Below are 18,284 nucleotides of genomic sequence, written 5' to 3'. Positions count from 1 at the left end.
TAAACCATGTGGTTGTCAGATTCAAAATGGCCAATACCAGTCCATTTCAGCTCACTAATGCCTAAGATATCGATGTTGATGTAGTAAAATATGCTCAGATTATACATCTACTATAACTGAAATAAAAAAATCCAACAAAATAATTACTTAGATATTAGTAGATTTAAGTCCTACAAATAGACACTTTGGATAAACTACATTGATTACTCATTTTTAACTTTAACTTTTAATTGTGATTTGGCTGAAGGTTTAGAGCAATTTGGTTTTCTATTCAACAATTTATATGCATTCAGTTTCGTGGCATACACTGCACAGTTTTTTTTTTTTAAACTTTTTATAAGTGGTGCTAGGACTTCATATACAAAACAGATTTATCTTTTCTAATAAATGCATCCAAAATAAATCTGGGCTTTAAATTGTCTACTATGCTAATGTGCCACTTGTTATTTATCATGGAAAATTGCTGTTCCTGGGTGGCAAAAAATGGTTAAACACTTGATGATGAGTGAAAGGTTGACAATTCAAACTCATCCAGAGATGCTATGTAAGAGAGACCTGCTGATCTGCTTCCAAAAGATCACAACATTGAAATCTCCATGGAGCAGTTTCCACTCTGCACACATGGGATCACCATGAGTCTGAATTGACTCCTTGGCTACTAACAGCAACACTGCCATTTATCAAGTTCTTTAAGTCTCATACTAGCACTAATAATGCAATTGATAGTTAAAACAGGTTGGTGAAATGAACAGATATATGTTTGGGGGCAGGGAGGATTAGTTCCACTGTAGAATTTGAGGGAAGAGGAATGATTAGAGATAGAAGATGAATTTAAACATGTAGGAAATAACATGGGAGAAAGATAAGGCAGTCTGCTTCTAGAAAGATTTACAGCCCTGAAACCCTATGGAACATTCTACCCTATCCTTTAGGGGCTCTATGATTTGGAAATTGACTAGACATCAGTGGGTTGGGTTTGGTTTGATAAAAGACAATAGTACCAAGAAAGGAGAATTTAGAATGAATTTGAATCACATTTAGTGTTACATTTAGAGGATTTGTGTCATATTTAAGGAACTCTGGTAGCGTAGTGGTTACGAATTGGGCTGCTAATCTCACAGTCAGCAGTTCGAAACTACCAGCTGTTCTGCCAGAGAAAGATGAGGGTTTCTGCTCCCTTACAGATTTACAGCCTTGGAAACCCTGTACAGGGTCACTGTGAGTCAGAACTGACACCACAGCACATAACAACAACCTTCTTTAACATCTAATATGATACATAGTACATAGTTGTTGTTGTTGTTGTAGGTATTTAGTTATACTTTTAAAACTAAAATAGAATTGAAATAGATGTGGGATAAAGAAAAAGAAGTAGTTGAAGATGACTGAGTTTTCTGTTTTGAGTAGAGGTATATATAAATGTTACTAGCTGAGAAAGGGAATGATGGAGGAGTTCTGGACTGGAAAGAAAGATGAAGAGAATGATTTTGACATAATCAAGGTGAGGTATCTGAAGAAATACTATACCTACTTGGCATTTGGGAAAAATAACTCAGAAATATTATTGTCTGGAAATTAGTGCTTGAAGAATCATGAATATAAGTGGCTGTTTATGAAACTGTGAAAGATGTTGGTTGATGAATCAAAACTGAGAAGACGGTCGAAATGGACGCTCTTCTACATTTAAGGGCTAGCAGAGTGATATATATATATACCCTTATTGAGGATTTCTGTTTCGTGTTTTTACTTCCTTTCCTGTTTTGCTTTGCTTCCTATTGAAACTGCACGGGCCATGTTCACTTTGCTCACTTGATCAAGGTGCTGTCTGTCAGCGTTCTTCACTAAAGTTACTATTCTCCTTTGGCAATTAATAAGAAATTTGTGAGCAGGTATTTCAAAACTAGGTAAATATTCTGTTCTTCATCACATTTTTATCCTCTAATTTTAGTAATCCATGTCTTTATTCTTATTTTGCTTAATGTTACATTTTTTTAAAGTAAAATATGAATGTATAAACAAGCTTAAAAAAAAATCCCACTATTCAAAAGCCACACTTTAATTCTATTTGTTCTAATTCTTCTATATCAAAAAATTTATTTTTGATACAGAACTTTTTATTTTTAGTGTTTTCTAATCACATATCCTTATCTATAGTTTCAATCTTTACACTATTCCAAGGAAAAAGTTCCTAATATCAATCTACCAGTAATTCAAAATAAAGTCATGTTTTAGTTTGCTTTGTATTTAGACCATGTGTTTCTTTCTAAAATGGATTTTTCTGGAATATCTAATTACTTCAATTTTTTTCTTATTGAGAAAAAAAATTATTTCCTAAGTATTATCTAGTTCTTTAGTCTTTATACTTACTGCCTAGCATATATTCCATTATTCTCTGGAAGCCTTTTACTTGGAACTTACTGGTTAATTAATTTTTGAGCTACTGCACAATTCTCATCTTGGGATTTCTTTTTTCCTAGGTTAGTTCCACATATTCACTTTTCTGAGTTCCTATCCTCGTGTTGTTGAATATCCTCAAGTAATTACTTCAGATCAGGGGCATGGAAAGTAAAATTTCTGAGTTATTGCCTATTGGAAAGTGACTTTATGTTGATGGCATATTTTAGTAAAAATTTGGCTGTATATAGAATTCTAGGTTTAAAAAACAATTTTCCTTCAGGAACTTGAATGGTAAAATTTGGAATAGGAATTCACCAGGCTTATTTATAAGGTTTCATGTCTTTAAAAAAAAAAGAAAAGAAAAGATCTAAGGATCAAAGCTTTAATATTGTTTCATTTGGGTACCAGGTAGAAATTTGCTGACAAAGTCTTGTTCTTTTATTTATTTATTTTTTAAAAATCTCTGAGCAAAAGCTTATATGATCTTCTTATCCTTTCTGTTTCAGGAATTTTATAGTACTGTGGCTAAGTATAGTCTTTTTCTCCCTGCTTGATATTTGATGGGTGCTTTTAATTTTTCATTTTAATAAATAATATCATAGCATATAAAATCATGTGGATACGTATTTCTTGTTGTTAAGTGCCGTCGAGTCTGTTCAGACTCATAGCGACCCTGTATATGGATGGATTCCAGGAGCAAGGAGTGGCTGGTGGGTTTGAACCGCCAACCTTATGGTTAGCTGTCCAGTGCTTATCCTATAATGTCAAACCAGGACTAGGTGCTTGCAATTTATAGACCCTTCTTCAACTTAAAGAACTTAAAAAAAAAGAAAGAAAGAAAGAAAGAAAACTAATAATTTTCCATTTTCTCTCCTTGTTTATTTTCTTGCTCTCTGGAATTGGTTCAATGCTTCACTTATCTTCCTCTGTTTTACCATCTTTTTTTTTCTTATTATTATTTTGTTAGCAGTCCTATGAAATTTCCCCAGTTTTGCCTTTTTTTTAGCTTCAATTTATTTAAAAATCACAGTAATCGTATTTCAAAATTTCAAGCAATGTTCATTTTTTCTTCTTATGTTTTATTCTTATTTCATTAAGAAATGATTTCCTTCAATTCCTGTGAATATACTAACAGCTTGTTAGAACAGTCCAGTGACCCCATGAAGCTGTCTGCTCATTTCCTTTGGTCCACAGTTGTTTTTCTACTTTTTCTATTATTCACCAAGTACTTATGTGTACGCCAATATACCAAGCACTGCTCTAGGAATTAGGACTAAATAAAACAAAACAGAACAAAAAATCCCAACCATCATGGAGCTTGCATTCTAGAGGAAAAGATACACAATAAGATAAGAAAATAAAAATGAGAGTCTGTTGACTGATGGGAAGTGCTAAGGAGAAAAGTATGAGTAAAGATAGTAATGGACATGAGGGATAAAATGCTGGCATCAGAGGGATGAGATTTCAAGGTAGAAATCTGTAATTACGTAGATTCTGAGCTGATAGTGTTTGGGAAATCTCAAAGAGGCCATTATAATTGGAGCTAAGCGAAAGATAAGGATTGAAGTCAGAAAGGTAACTGAAGGCCAGATAGGGTTTTAGAAGAATAGAATAAAATCAGTGATGATTCCAAGCTTGATGCCTAAACAACTGGAAGAGTGTAGCAGCTATCAGTTGAGATGGGAAAGTCTCAGTCATTATCTGAGATGAAAAAATAATAGGAAGAATTGGTTGGGGGATGTATATAATGAGTTCAGTTTTGGGCATGCTAAACTTGAGAGATGCTGTGTAGAAGTTAGTTTTGGGGGAGAATGTGAGTAGGAGTTACATATTTGGTAGTTATTGACATATAGATGATATTTAAAGTCAGGAGAATGTATGAAATTATTTCGATAGTGCATACAGATAGAATAGACAAGAAATTTAGGGACTGAGTCTTTGGGCACTCTAAAAGATTAGGGAAGCCAGAGAGATGAGAAGACACTGGAGTAAGGAAGCTTAAAAGAAACTCAGGCAAGTGTCCTGGAAGCCAAGATAAGGAAGTATTTTCAGAAGAAACTGTTGCTTTGAGTCAAAATAGCAATAGAACTATGAACTGACCTTTGAATTTATCAATGAGGATATTACTGGTGAGTTTAACATAGAAGTTTGGGTGAAATTGTGGTGGTGGTTACATTCAAACATCTGATTGAGGTATCCAAGTTGTATGTCTGTGGCCTTCCAGCTTCCTTCTGACCACACCCAGAGTGAGTTTGTTGTTATTGCTAGGTGCCATCGAGTTGGCACCAACTCACAGGCAGAAACACTGCCCGATCTTGAGCCAACCTTACAATCACGGATACATTTGAACCATTGCCACTGTGCCAATCCATCTCGTTGGGGGTCCTCCCATTTTTCTTTGACTCTCCACTTTACACACCATGATATCCTTCTCCAGAGACTGGTCCCTCCTGATAATATGTACAAAGTATAAGAGATGAAATCTGGCCTTCCTGGCTTCCAAGGAGCATTCTGGCTGTACTGCTTCCAACACAGGTAGGTCAGTTTGTTCTTTTGACGGGCCATGGTACTTTTACTTTTCTCCTCCAACACTGTAACTCAAATGCATCAATTCTTCTATGGTCTTCCTTATTCACGGTCCAACTTTCACATGCATATGAGGTAACTTTAGTACCCTAGTTATTCTGGACAGCACTCTAGACCCTGCTTCCTGTATTTCCTTCTTATTCAACACTTTTCGTATAAGTTCACCTTTCTCTAAATTGTGCTTGGTTTACTTCTTGCTGTTGAGTTGGTTCTGACTCGTAGTGACCCTGTGGGTTTCCAAGGAGCAGCTGGTGGGTTTGAACTGCCGACCTTGTGGTGCACAGTCCAGTGCTAATCCTACAGTGTCACAACAGGAGTCCCTTGGTTTACTAGCACATTGTTAATATACCTATTACAGTAATTCATGCCCAGGTATGGAAGATTATGTTATACCTGCTAGTTGTTGCATTTGATTTAGGTACTAAAACAAACAATGGTGAAAATCACATGAGGTGACTATGGGTTTTTGTTTTTTCATCTCTGCTCATTTCATGTAAGCAGCTATCAACTTCATCTACAAGTTACAGCAACTCTGATTATGTCTTATCTCCCCAAATATGTGGTACTGAACATATGTTTCCCTAAACAGAATCATAAAGGTGTAAAATTAAAAGGGGCATTAGCGATTATCTAGACTGGAGGGTTTGAGTTTTTAAAGCAGTAAAATCCTTTTCTCAACTGAAATGTTATGTGGAAAGTTAATATATAAATTAATAAAAGTATAGCCGATGTTCCTGAGTCCTGGAATCTAAGCCCTGTAGGTTTCCCTTTGTTGTCTGGGGCCATCCCCTGAGGGTACTTCCATGGAACCCAGAGGGCTTCCTAGAGTGCTGCTTTAAAACCCCTAATTTAGACTAACCCTTTCATTTTTCCAGCTGAGGAAATAGGCCCAGAGGATTTGTGTTTTATCCAGCTTTAGAGGGTAAATTCCTTGGATTAAGAGCAGTCCTTACATGTAATAGGAAAGCACTATTAGACAAGGGTAAGAGTTATCATTTCTGATGCAGATAGCTTTTGCCATCTCATTTCTTTTCATTAGCAAAAATTTATTTGGTATAACTACTACTTGTGCAATATTTTCTTTGGCTATAATTGATTCAAAGAAATATAAGATATAGCCCTTTGCCTTAAGGAACGAAGTAGTCTAAACATGCAGTTGAAAATTTAAACACAGAATTTAGAATACAACATCAAAATTAAAGATGTAACAAAGCAATGTGGAATTAATTGAGAGGAAATGGTAATAAGCATTGTTGTTGTTAAAGTTCCATCATGTCGGTTCCGACCCATAGTGAGTACCATGGACTGCCAGAAGAACAAATTGATCTGTGTTGGAAGAAGTGCAGCCAGAATGTTCATTAGAAGTCAGGATGACAAGACTTAATCACCCATACTTTGGTCATGTGATCTGAAGGAACCAATTCCTGGTATATCATGTCTGGTAAAGTAGAGGGTCAGCGAACAAGAGGAGGACTGTTAACAAGAGTCAATCCAACTCATAGCGGCCCTGTGTACAACAGAACAAAACTCTGCCTGGCCCTGTGCAAGCCTCACAATTATTGTTATGATTGAGCCCATTTTTGTTGCCACTATGTCAGTCCATCATGTTAGGGGTCTTCGTCTTTTTCAGTGACCCTCCACTTTACCAAGCATGATGTCCTCCAGTGGCTGGTCTCTTCTGACAACATGTCAGAAGAATGAAAGATGAAGCTTTCTGTCTGTACTTCCTCCAAGACTGATTTGTTTGTTGTTTTGGCAGTCCATGGGTTCTTTCAGTATTCTTTGCCAACATCATAATTAAAATACATCGATTCTTTTACAGCCTTCCATATTCATCTTCCAACTCTCACATACATATGAGGCTATTGAAAATACCATGGCTTATGTCTGGCTCACCTTAATCCTCAAATTGGTATCTTTGCTCTTGAACACTTTAAAGAGATCTTGTGTAGCAGATTTGCCTAATGCAGTAAATGTATTGAGTTCTTTTACAGCTTCCATGAGTTTTGTCTTTGACAACTTTTTATCTTTTTTCCATTTATCATATTATTTACTGATCCAGTTTTGAGGATTTCTGGTTTCTTTATACTGAGGTGAAGTCCATACTGAAGGCTGTAGTCTTTAATTTCAGTAAGAATTTCCAGTCCTATTCACTTCTAGCAAGGATTGTTGGGTTATCATATTCATATCACAGGTTAATGAGTCTTCCTCCAGTTCAGATGCCAGGCTCTTCTTTATAGAATCCAGCTCCTCAGATTATTTGCTCAGTATATGATTGAATTAAAGGATACAACCCTGGCATATACCTTTCCCAATTTGAAACCATTCAGTGTCCCCCTTTTCTGTTTGAATGATTGCCTCTTGGTGTATGTACAGGTTCCTCATGATCACTATGAAATGTTCTAGAATACCCCCTCAGACCCCAGTGGACAGTTATCCCTGTGTGGTCACCTTCAGGGTGCCATGGGACAATATGACCCTGACTGGCTTCTTTTTTAATATGTAAAGAATGGCACCTCTGAATATTGTTGTTTTTTTGTCTTTGAAGTGGAAGGACTGTGCCAGGATCATGTTTGTACTTTCACCTGGAGCTCCATTTTGACTTCTGGCAGCAATTCCAAGTAAGTGCTGTGCTTTGGGTCCCACGTGAATGCCACTTCGAGCCTGGGGCCATGGGTGTGAGAAGCTGTCAGTGTAGTTCTCAAGGTTTTTCCAATATTGAAAGCTGTAAACAAGTAGTTCCCAAAAGCAGGCCTGCTTGGTTAAGAGCATACATTTTGGCATTGGAATAGCAAGTTCTCATTCGGATCCCAAGCATTCACCAAATGCGTGATCTTGGTCAAGTTACAGGATCTCTATTTTACTCAGGGGCCTCCTCTGAATGTGAAGATTAGATTGTTCACCTCCTTGGACTCTTGTAAAATGGTGAAGTTATATGTCAAGCTTCTCTGGATTGGGGGGTAAACCTACAAATCTGGTGAAGCTAGCAGGTATCCCTCCAAAGCCAGGTATTGTGGTAATTCACTTGGCCTGAATTCACAGATCTTACCATGAGGCTCTGGTGTCATCCCAGATGTTGTCATAAATTTGTTTTTAACAAACAAACAAGTGTTTTTAACAAACAAACAAGTGTTTTTAACACACAAACAAGTGTTTTTAACATTTATTGTTTTTGAGTGCTGTTGAGTCAGTTCCAACTCATAGAGACCCTGTATGGGTTTCCAAGGAGCAGCTGGTGAGCTTGAATTGCCTACCTTGCAGTTCAAACCAATTTTGCAGTCCAGTACATTAACCCACAGCACCACACCAGGACTCCTAAATGCACTTGAGGTGTAGGATATTTGGGTGACACCCACCAGGACCAATGTAGAGACATCTTAAGCTATGCCTCAGAAAAGGTATCTGCCAAGGAATCTAAGAGGCAGGCAGAATAGAGATGGAAGCAAAGTGATGGCTGAGTAGGACAAGACATTTGTTAATGGTGTGGGGTTGTTACTCTATCTAGCTGTCTGAACTGATTCTTCCTCCAGTCTTTGTGTCCTGAATAACCAACTCTCTGTGAGAGATGCCAGCCCAACATAGTCCCAGGTTGCCTTCTGCACCCCAGTGCCCACCATCTCCCAGGAGCTGCAGGAAATGGTACAGGCATTCTCCAACAGCTTGTGATAAACCTTGAGTGCTCTCAAAGTGAGTGCTAGGAGTGGGTGTGGATGGAGGTGACCTGGGGGAAACTGGGGAGTGAATGATGAAAAGTCACAGGCCAAGGGCTTTGCTTCTTTATTTCACCTATTGTCACACTAGATATCTTTCCCACTCAGTACATGTTATGTACTGTTATGTACATGATATGTACATGTTATGCCACCTAGTTACTCTCAACATGTGCACAGTGCTTTCAGAATTTCATGGGCCCTGATTCCTTTATTGACAGACACTGGGACCTCCAGGAAGACCCCCCAATGAGATGGATTGGCCAAGTGGCAGCATCGATGGACTCAAGTGTGGCAACAGTAGTGAGATTGGCACAGGATCGGGCAGTGTTTCATTCTGCTGTGCATAAGGTTGCTATGAGTCAGTACCGACTCGATGGCACCTAACAACAACAACTCACCAAGCCACTGTGCTCATTCTGCTGCTATCATCACAACTAATGGTATGCTTCTGAGGCCTAGCTTAGAATGTGGCCTTGTGTGATCGGTGTCTTCCCTTTGTTCCTAGTGATGTCCGTCACCCATGCTTTCTCTACCCTAAGTAGCTTTCTGACAATCACTGGGATAACACCAGAAACTCACTTAGTCCATGGTGAGGTCTGGGATTTCAGGCCAAGTGAGCAGACCCTGGATGGTCTGGGAATGATACCAGGGCTCCTGGTTCTGATGATGCTCCACTTCTTCCCTTCTCTCCCTTTAGCCTATGATCAAGGACCCAGAAAATGCCTCCATGAAGTAACCTACAGTTCCAAAAATGAAAATTCCAAAGAAGCCAAGTTTCTGTCCATCCTCATCATCCTTGTCCTTCCCCTTCTTTTCTCTGGTTAATGTTCTGTGTATTTGTTCCACCTAGTTTCTTTGTTTCTTTTCAATTCAAAATACAGGATGACATTCCTTGTTATGGCATATCCCAGAAATATCCATTCAAGGCAAGCATTATTGTAACTATCTTTCAAAGGGGAAAGTCAGTGAGTGTAAGCGACCTCCTGGAAAACTGTAGACTAGAGACTCAAATCCTGGACCCACCCTAAAGCCCAAGCTGTGGTTGCGGGTCACTACTTAACACTGATAAAACTGGGTACTGGTCTTCTGTGTTCCTAGTACATCAGTCAATTATTATTTTTAAATGACATTATACTGCATTTTAGGTGAAAGTTTACACAGCAAATTAGGTTCATCTTTAACAATTTTATACGAATTGTTCTGTGCATTGGTTATAATTTTTACAATGTGTCAGTATTCCTGTTATTTCCATTCTGTTTATAAACATTCTGTTTTCATTGATCTAGCTTCCCTTTGCCTTCTCTATTTTGCTTTTGGGTAAATGTTGACCATTTGGTATCATTCAGTTAATTAGTTAAGGAAGCACATTATTCATGGGTGATACTGTTTATTTTATAAGGTAATCTATTATTTGATTGTAAAGTAACCTCCATAGGTTGTTTCAATTTCATGTTCAAAGGGTATATTAGGGGAATAGTCTCAGGGAATCTTCTAGTCTCTATCAGTCTAGTAGGTCTGGCATGTTTTTGGAATTTTACTTTTGTTCTACAATTTTTCTACAATCTACCCAGGGTCGTCTATTGTATCCCTAGTCAGAATTTTTGGTAGCTGGATACCATATAATTCTGGTGTCAGATTGTTGTTTGTTGTTGTTAAGTGCCGTCAAGTCGGTTCCGACCCATAGCGACCCTGTACAGGGTTTCCGAGGCTGTAAATCTTTACGGGAGCAGAACGCCTCATCTTTCTCCCGTGGAGCGGCTGGTAGTTTCGAACTGCTGGCCTTGAGGTTCGCAGCCCGATTCGTAACCAGTACGCTTAGAAGAGGTTAAAGTTTGTGTGCTGGTATAGCACTATAAACATTGGACTACAAGGTTGGTTTGAACTGCAAGATTGGTGGTTCAAACTTACCAGCCACTCCTCAGAAACACTATATAGGGTTGCTATTAGTTGGAACTGACTCAACAGCACTTATCAACAACTTTAGTCTCATGAACTACTTTCTTCTTTGACTCTTGTACTCCCTTCATTTTCTTTAGCTCCTTATGAGTAAAGGCTAATATTTGTATCTTAAATGGCCACTTGCAAGCTTTTAAAATCCAAAACACTACTCACCAAATTAAGATGCAGATATTTGTGAGCCATATTATGCCAGTTCACTGTTTTCCCCAGAGACTATGGTCCCAAGTATTTTAACCCAGTAAACCAACCCTGGAGTTGTATGCATGTGTCTGTTGTTGTTAAGTGTCATTGAGTCTGTTAAAGACTCATAGAGACCCTGTACAGGGTCTCTGAAGAGTGGCTGGTGGCTTTGAATCACCAACCTTGTAGTTAGTAGTCCAGTGCTTATCCTACAGTTGTTGTTGTTAAGTGCCGCCTAGTTGATTCCGACCCATAGCGGCCCTGTATAGGGTGTCCAAGGAGCAGCTGGTGAGCTTGAACTGCCGACCTTGCAGTTCAAATGGCTTTGCAGTATGGCGCGTTAACCCACAGCACCACACCATGACTCCATTTATCCTACAGTGCCACACCATATATCTAGGAATCAATTATGTTTGTACAGAGAACAGTACTGCTTTCATAGCCACATATAGATATTCACATTGAAAAAAAAACCAAAAAACAACTGTTTGGGGTAATACAGCATTAAAGAACACATGAAATGTTGTCAAGAAAAACGTGTTCACATAAGTAACAAACATAGGATTAGTATTCTTGATAGACAAAGAAATCAGTAGCGAGACAGGAAAATTAACCTAGAATTCTTATTTAAGGCATAAGTGATGCCCAACAAATCTATGAAAAGTTGTCAAACCTAATGACTACAAAAACACAGCTAACTACAAAATTTCAGATAAGGTAATAGAGGGAAGTTAGGTCTTTAGCTCCTAACCACTGTTTCTGTGTTGAGTGGTCTCCTGTCTTAGGACTGAAGTCAGCATGGTGAAAGGATGGGTCTGGAAACTTGAGTAGATATTTAATCCTGAAAAATGTACATACCTACCATGAATCTGAGCTTGGTCAACTGTAAAATGGGACTTAATGTTTCCTTTTTCGCTGTCTGGATGGTCTTGCTATTCATGATCTTTGACAAAGCAGTTTGACTTCAAGGAATTTATTATACAAAACTATTCAAACAACTCTTAACAGAAAAAATGAAAATTTAAAAAACTGGTAACTATTCATTATCCAAGGTACTGATACAGCCAACATGTAACAGATTTTCTGAAGCTGTTAAAAAGTATGTTGCATGAAAACTTCAAAATGTTATTGAAAGAAACTAAAGAAGGCATAAAAGGTGGAGAGAAATATTTTTTTCATGGCTCAGGAGACTCATTATTGCTAAGATGCAATTTTTCCACAAATTGATAGATTGATTCAAATCTATCCAAATCAAAACCCAACAGATATATTTGTAGAAAATTACAAGCTGATTCTAAATTGCATATGAAAATGAAAGAGATAAAATTTCCAAAATAATGTTGAAAAAGAATAAAGTTAGAGGACTTATACTGTCTGATTTCAAGACTTATTATGAAGGTACAGTAATTTAGAAATTGAGGCAGTGACATCAAGATAGACAAGTAGAAAAGTGGAGTATAATAAAAGGCCCAGAAATAGACCCTACTTGTATGGACAACAGGTTTTTGACAAAGGTGCACAGGTAACTTGGTGAATAGTGAAAAAGGATCTCTTAAGCAAATGGTGCTAGAAAAATTAGATATTGCTATGATAAAAATAAGCCTTGGTGTGGTGCTGTAAGATAAACACTATACTGACACTTCAAGTTTAGTAGTTCAAACCTACCAGCCATTCCTGAAATCCCTATGCAGGGTCACTGAGTGGGAACCAATTCAATTCCACACAATAAATGCCAAAAATAAACTTTGATCCATAACTCACACCATATACAAAAATAAACTCAAAACAATTAATATATCTAAATGTCAAACATATAACATTTTTAGAGGTAAGCATAGTAGAAAATCTTTGTGACCTGGGCTCGGCAAAAATTTCTTATATAAAACACCAAAGCCCAAGTGGTGAAATCTTTTCTGTAAGTTTAAAAGCTTCTACTCTTTAAAAGGCACTTTAAAGGAAAAATAAAATTAGCCCCCACACTGGGAGAAAATAGCTATTAAAACATGTAACTAAAGAGGGAGTTGTATCCTGAATATAATTTTTTTAAAACCTCTTAAAGATAAACAATAAGACTACCCAATTTTTATTCTTCACTAAATATATATGGATGACAAACATGTACCTAAAAATATTAGTTATCATTGTTGTTATTGTTAGGTACCATTGAGGTTGTTAGGTGTTATTAGGTGCCATAGCGATCTTATGCACAGCAGGACAAAACACTGCCTGATCCTGGGCCAACCTCACTACTGTTGCCACGCTTGAGTCCATTGATGCTGCCACTTGGCCAATTCGTCTCGTTGGGAGTCTTCCTCTTTTCCTCTGACCCTCCATCTTACCAAACATGATATCCTTCTCCAGTGACTGGTCCCTACTGACAAAATGTCCGAAGTATGAGAGACAAAGTTTGGCCATCTTGGCCTCCAAGGAGCACTCTGGCTGCACTTCTTCCAAAACGGATCTATTGGTTCTTTTGGCAGCCCATGGCACCTTCAATACTCTCCTCTCATACTTTGGACATATTGTCAGGAGAGAACAGTCGCTGGAGAAGGATGTCATGCTGGGTAAGATGGAGGGACAGAGAAAAAGAGGAAGACCCCCCAACGACATGGATCAGCCAGGTGGCATCATTGATGGCGTCAAGTGTGGCAGCAGTGGTGGGGTTGGCCCAGGATCAAACATTGTTTCGTTCTGCTGTGCGTGGGGTCGCTATGAGTCGGTTCTGACTCGATGGCACCTGACAACAACAACAACAACACCATAACTCAAAAGCATCAATTCTTCTACGGTCTTCCTTACTCACTGACCAGCTTTCACATGCATATGAGGTTATTGAAACTACCATGGCTTGGCTCAGGCTGACATCTTTGCTCTTCAACACTTCAAAACGGTCTTGGGCACCAGATTAGTTTTCATTAGAGCAATGAAAATAAAAACTAGAATGTGACATAGCTAAAGTGAAAAAGACGAACTGCCCCCCTGCAAAAAAAAAAAAGAAAAAAAAAGAAAAGTACTCACAAAAAGCCATGAAGAAGCTTTTTGGGGTGATGGATAGGGTCACAATGTTAATTGTGAAGTTTTCATGCATGTAATCATATGTCTAAACTTACCAACTATGTGCAGTTTATTATCTGTCAGTTATACCTCAAAAAAAGTCATTAAATAAAAATCATAGGACAGATCTGTAGAAAAATGAGTTAGGAAAATTAGAGGGAAAGGAAATTTTAGAATACCACATTCTTAATTTTGCAAAGGAATACATTTGTGTATATGTGTATTAATGTATATGTATATTATGGAGTCCTAGTGTGGCATTAAAGCATAAGCACTCTACTCCAGGGTCGGTTTGAACCACAAGGTCGGCAGTTCAAACTCACCAGCCACTCCTTGGAAACCCTATACAGGGTCGCTAAGAACCTACTCGATGGCACTTAACAACAACAATAATATTAGAAAGTATACAAATAAAAAAATTGGACAACTTTACACCAACTGTTAACATAGGAAAAACACTACATGGTACAAAAATATGTTGCAGAAGCATATTTATTGACATAGGTAAATTTTTACAATATGCTGTTAGGGTAAAGGCAAGCTACAAACATATAGAGAGTGAAATTTTATTTTACTTTCTTAACTGCGTGAAAGTCCTAAGTCGTCTACCCAGTATATTCACACACAGAGACTTTTTTTTTTAGCTCAAACCATGGGTTGTACTTCCTGCCATGAGATTTACAGAATTCAACCAGAGGCCCAAACGCCTGGGAAAACTTTTGGACCATTTACACTTTCCGAAATCACTATCTTGTGGGTTGAACAGTGGCCTCTCTCTGCTACCTTTCCTGCTCTATGTTACCAGTGCTGCAGCTCCAGGTCTATATTTCTCCAATTAACTTTAGTCATATAATTTTAGCTGATACAAGTGAAGAAACTGGGCTTACCTCCTAGTAAAAGACAGAGCCCTGTAGTCTTTCAATTGACACATATATACTAAGTAATAGTTGGTCAACCAAATTAAGGCTGTCATTTTACAAATGCCTTTTTAAATGCAGACTATGAAACAATGCACATAATTACTCCAGTTCTTTGGGGGAAAGATGCATATGGATAGAGAAGGATATATAGAAATTTTTACTTTCTGATGGTCCCCATTCTAATATTATACGTTAAATAAAATTTTGGGCACCTACTGTTTCCCAGAGCCTGATGGGACAAATCCATACATTAATCCAGACTACTTTACCCATGACCTCTGGCCAGGTGAAGTCAAAAGCCTAATGGATGCAACGACTTAGACAAAGTAAAATATTTATAATTGCAAGCCTGGCAGGGACAGCACACACAGCAGAACTGAGCCATTAAAAAAAAAACTGGCTCTGAGCCTTGGAGACTGCCACACAAAAAAGTGAAGCAAGTTATGATTTTGTCATTAGACAAACATGGTTATCAGACCAAACAGCTATGCCACTTGCAAACTGTGAGAATCTAAGAATAACTATGTAACCTCATTAGAGAATACTCAGAAAACGTGTTATATATATAAAAAATAAATACCAGTAACCTATTTCACAAGAACATTGTGAGAGAGGGGAAACAATCTCATAATTTCAGACATAGAGTAGGCATACCGAAAACATTTTTTTTTTTATTTTTACGTAAATTTATTTCATTTCTTTTCTGTAAGAGATGACTTTGACACAAATCAAAGTCTAACAACAGAAGAGCTACCCAACATAAAACAAAAACACACAAACAAAAAAACACCGTGTTTTGACTGAGATTCAGGTCCATTTTTGTGTTATATAATTAGTTGTGGGATGCAGGTGAGACACAGGGGAAACAGATATTCCTTTTACATGAAACAGTGTATACTACAGGAATCCCTGCTTCCTTTAAGTAGCAAGAGGGCACATTTGTCAATGAGTGTATATATAAACATACGCTACAGGAATGTTGCTTATATTTTTGTGTACATACACATTTATTTCTACCACTGTACTAAAAATTCAAAGGTTTTTCTTTTTGTTATTTGCCACAGAAAGCTACAAATGGCTCTATATAGATACTAATGGATAAACTAGCTAACTTACAATGTTGGTACACAAACTACTTACAAACAATGTTGAAAGTTACCCAAATTAGACAAGATAAGCATCAACTGGCATTTTTAACTCAAGAGGCAAGATTTACTTGATACCCAAAATACAGTCTAGCTCAAACACTACCACAAGAAACATCATGTTAAAGATATAATTTACAAGTTACACGTTGTATGCATGGCTCTTTGGGAACATACAGCCTATTAAAGTGTGAAGATTTTCCCAAGTTTTCTCTTTTGCTTCTGACACATTTTACAGTTTTTCTATAGTCATTTTAATTTCACGGAACATGGCCTTGAGTTCATTATAACTCAAGGGATTAACAACTACAATCGATCCCTTTCGGATATGCTCCTTTATATTAATAAATATGGCTACAGCAGAAACCAGGTTGGCTTTGGCCTCTTTCTGGTTGAAGATGAGCTTCAATACTGATAATGCCTCGGTTTCAATCATATCTATTGCTGCAGTGGGATTTTCAGACATATTCAAAAGTACTTTCAAAACAAGATTTCTGGTTTTACGATTTCCCTGGGCCAGTATGTGGAAAAGCTCTGAAAGGTAACAGGAAACAATGCAGTGATGGTCAGAATCAATGGAGATTTGTCCCAGTTCCTTTAATCCAGATCGTTGTCCAGGTGAGTTCAAGGGGAAAGAAACGGTTTCCTTACACATGTGCACAACGTGTATATCAATCATGCGCCGTCGTTCACGCACAGAAATGGGATTCAGAGTAATTTCAGCTTTCTTTGTTACATCAGGGGATTCAAAACTGAGCAAGCTTTCAATAACTGTCAGTACACCCAACTCATTAATGAATTGTTGGGCAAATGGATGAACTTTAATGATACCCATTGCAATTTGAGCTATTTTGTGAATGACAGGATCAGAATTTGACTTAAGTAAGCCTACAAGTTTTTCAAATTCCTCAGAATCCAGGCAGCACTCCATCTTGCAAGGACAAGGAAATGGCTTAATCCCATTCAACTTTCTGATCCTGAGTTGCCTTCTGATCTCCTCTATGGTCTGAGTGCAAGTCTCAGAATCAAAGGGGTGCTCCTGTACTGACTGCAGGCATATGGTAGTGCCCTCACAAAGACTGACTTCTGCTGCAGTCAAAGAATGGGTGTTTTTCCTAGCTGTGGGCAGGGCAATGTAGGAAGGAGGCCTTGCCCTCAATGCTAACATTGCTGAAATTTCAGCAATGGTGTTGGACCAGATACTTGCCTCAGACCAGTCCTTGGGTCTGTTTTGCTCATCTAATCCATCTTCAACCTTGGCCTTAACTATCCTGCTCACAGGTCTAGGATTAGGGTCAAAACTAGTCTCATCTCCATCCCAAAACCAGTTCCCAAAAATGTTTTCTCCCTCTTCCTCCACCCTTGGCATAGGCTTGCAGCTGGCCTCAGTCGCAGGCTCTATACCCAAATCCTTTACATAGGATGAAGCATCATAACCCGACTCTTCCCCATTCCAGAACCAGGAGCCAATACTGGCCTCTTCCCCATCCCAGAACCAGGCATCAATATCAGTCTCATCTTTACATGTGCACCTGGATGCAACACTGGCCTTAACCACAGAAGATAAACAAGGTGTTACTGTGGACTCTTTCTCAGTCCAGGGACCAAAGGCTTTACTGATTTCCTTCCCTGTTCTAGCCCTGGATCGAGGCATGGCCTTAGACTTGGCTTTAACCAAAGACTTAGGCTCTGATCGGGCTCTTTCCTTCTTCTTCTCAGCAACAATCTTATTCTTAGACATGGCTTTCTTCTCTGCTACTGAACCTGTGTCAAACCCTGCCTTGGCCTGAGTCTTGGCTACAGGCATGACTATGCCAACAGCCTCCTTCCCTGCTTTATCCTTCATACCAGCCCCTTTTCTAGCCTTAGCTTTAGCTCTAGTCTTGTTCTTCGACATGGTTGATATTTACTTAAATTACTCTATTCAGTATTTGCCTTGGTAATAAATGTGTCCCAGGTCAGTGTCTTGAACACTCCCTCAGTGCATTAGACTATAACCTAGCAAGCAAAAATTAAATTGTCAGCTCAAAGTTAAAGAGTGTTCCCTTTTCAGACACAGTCTCTGTCAGTAATATAGACAGAAGGTAGAGGCACACTCCGGCTGGAGGACGATGATGGTTCCTAGTTGAAGACTTGCTGTGAGTGATGATCTTTTGATACTCTAAAGTCACCACAGCTACCACTGGAGATGAACCTGAGTTGGAAAAAGGAAATGAGGCTTTGAGTCTCTCCCAATTGTACCACTCTATTCAGACAGTCACATAGGAGGACATGAAAGGGAATAGAGTGGCTGCGTGGTACAAGATTAGTAGAAAACACATCTTATTTTA

The 18,284-nt window shown here is 38.3% G+C and overlaps 2 protein-coding genes across 2 annotated transcripts in view; one reads left to right on the top strand and one right to left on the bottom strand.

The window, feature by feature from the left end:
- The window catches only part of ADAMTS6 (ADAM metallopeptidase with thrombospondin type 1 motif, 6), a 14,788-nt gene extending 5,356 nt beyond the window's left edge, over positions 1 to 9,432 (top strand). The window contains 1 exon segment of the mRNA XM_006878417.1: positions 9,394 to 9,432. Coding sequence (XP_006878479.1) covers positions 9,394 to 9,432 — 39 coding nt within the window.
- A 6,754-nt stretch (positions 9,433 to 16,186) lies between these two features.
- BHLHB9 (basic helix-loop-helix domain containing, class B, 9) lies at positions 16,187 to 17,857 on the bottom strand (the record flags this gene model as incomplete). The annotated part of the gene is made up of 2 exons (XM_006869123.1): positions 16,187 to 17,498; positions 17,619 to 17,857. Coding segments are annotated over 2 exons (1,551 nt in total), but the record flags the coding sequence as incomplete, so codon positions are not given.
- Between the last annotated feature and the right edge of the window lie 427 nt (positions 17,858 to 18,284).

This window comes from Chrysochloris asiatica, unplaced genomic scaffold (genome assembly GCF_000296735.1).
Source record: "Chrysochloris asiatica unplaced genomic scaffold, ChrAsi1.0 scaffold00126, whole genome shotgun sequence".
Classification (NCBI taxonomy): domain Eukaryota; kingdom Metazoa; phylum Chordata; class Mammalia; order Afrosoricida; family Chrysochloridae; genus Chrysochloris; species Chrysochloris asiatica.
This window is presented reverse-complemented; position numbering and strand designations above follow the sequence as displayed.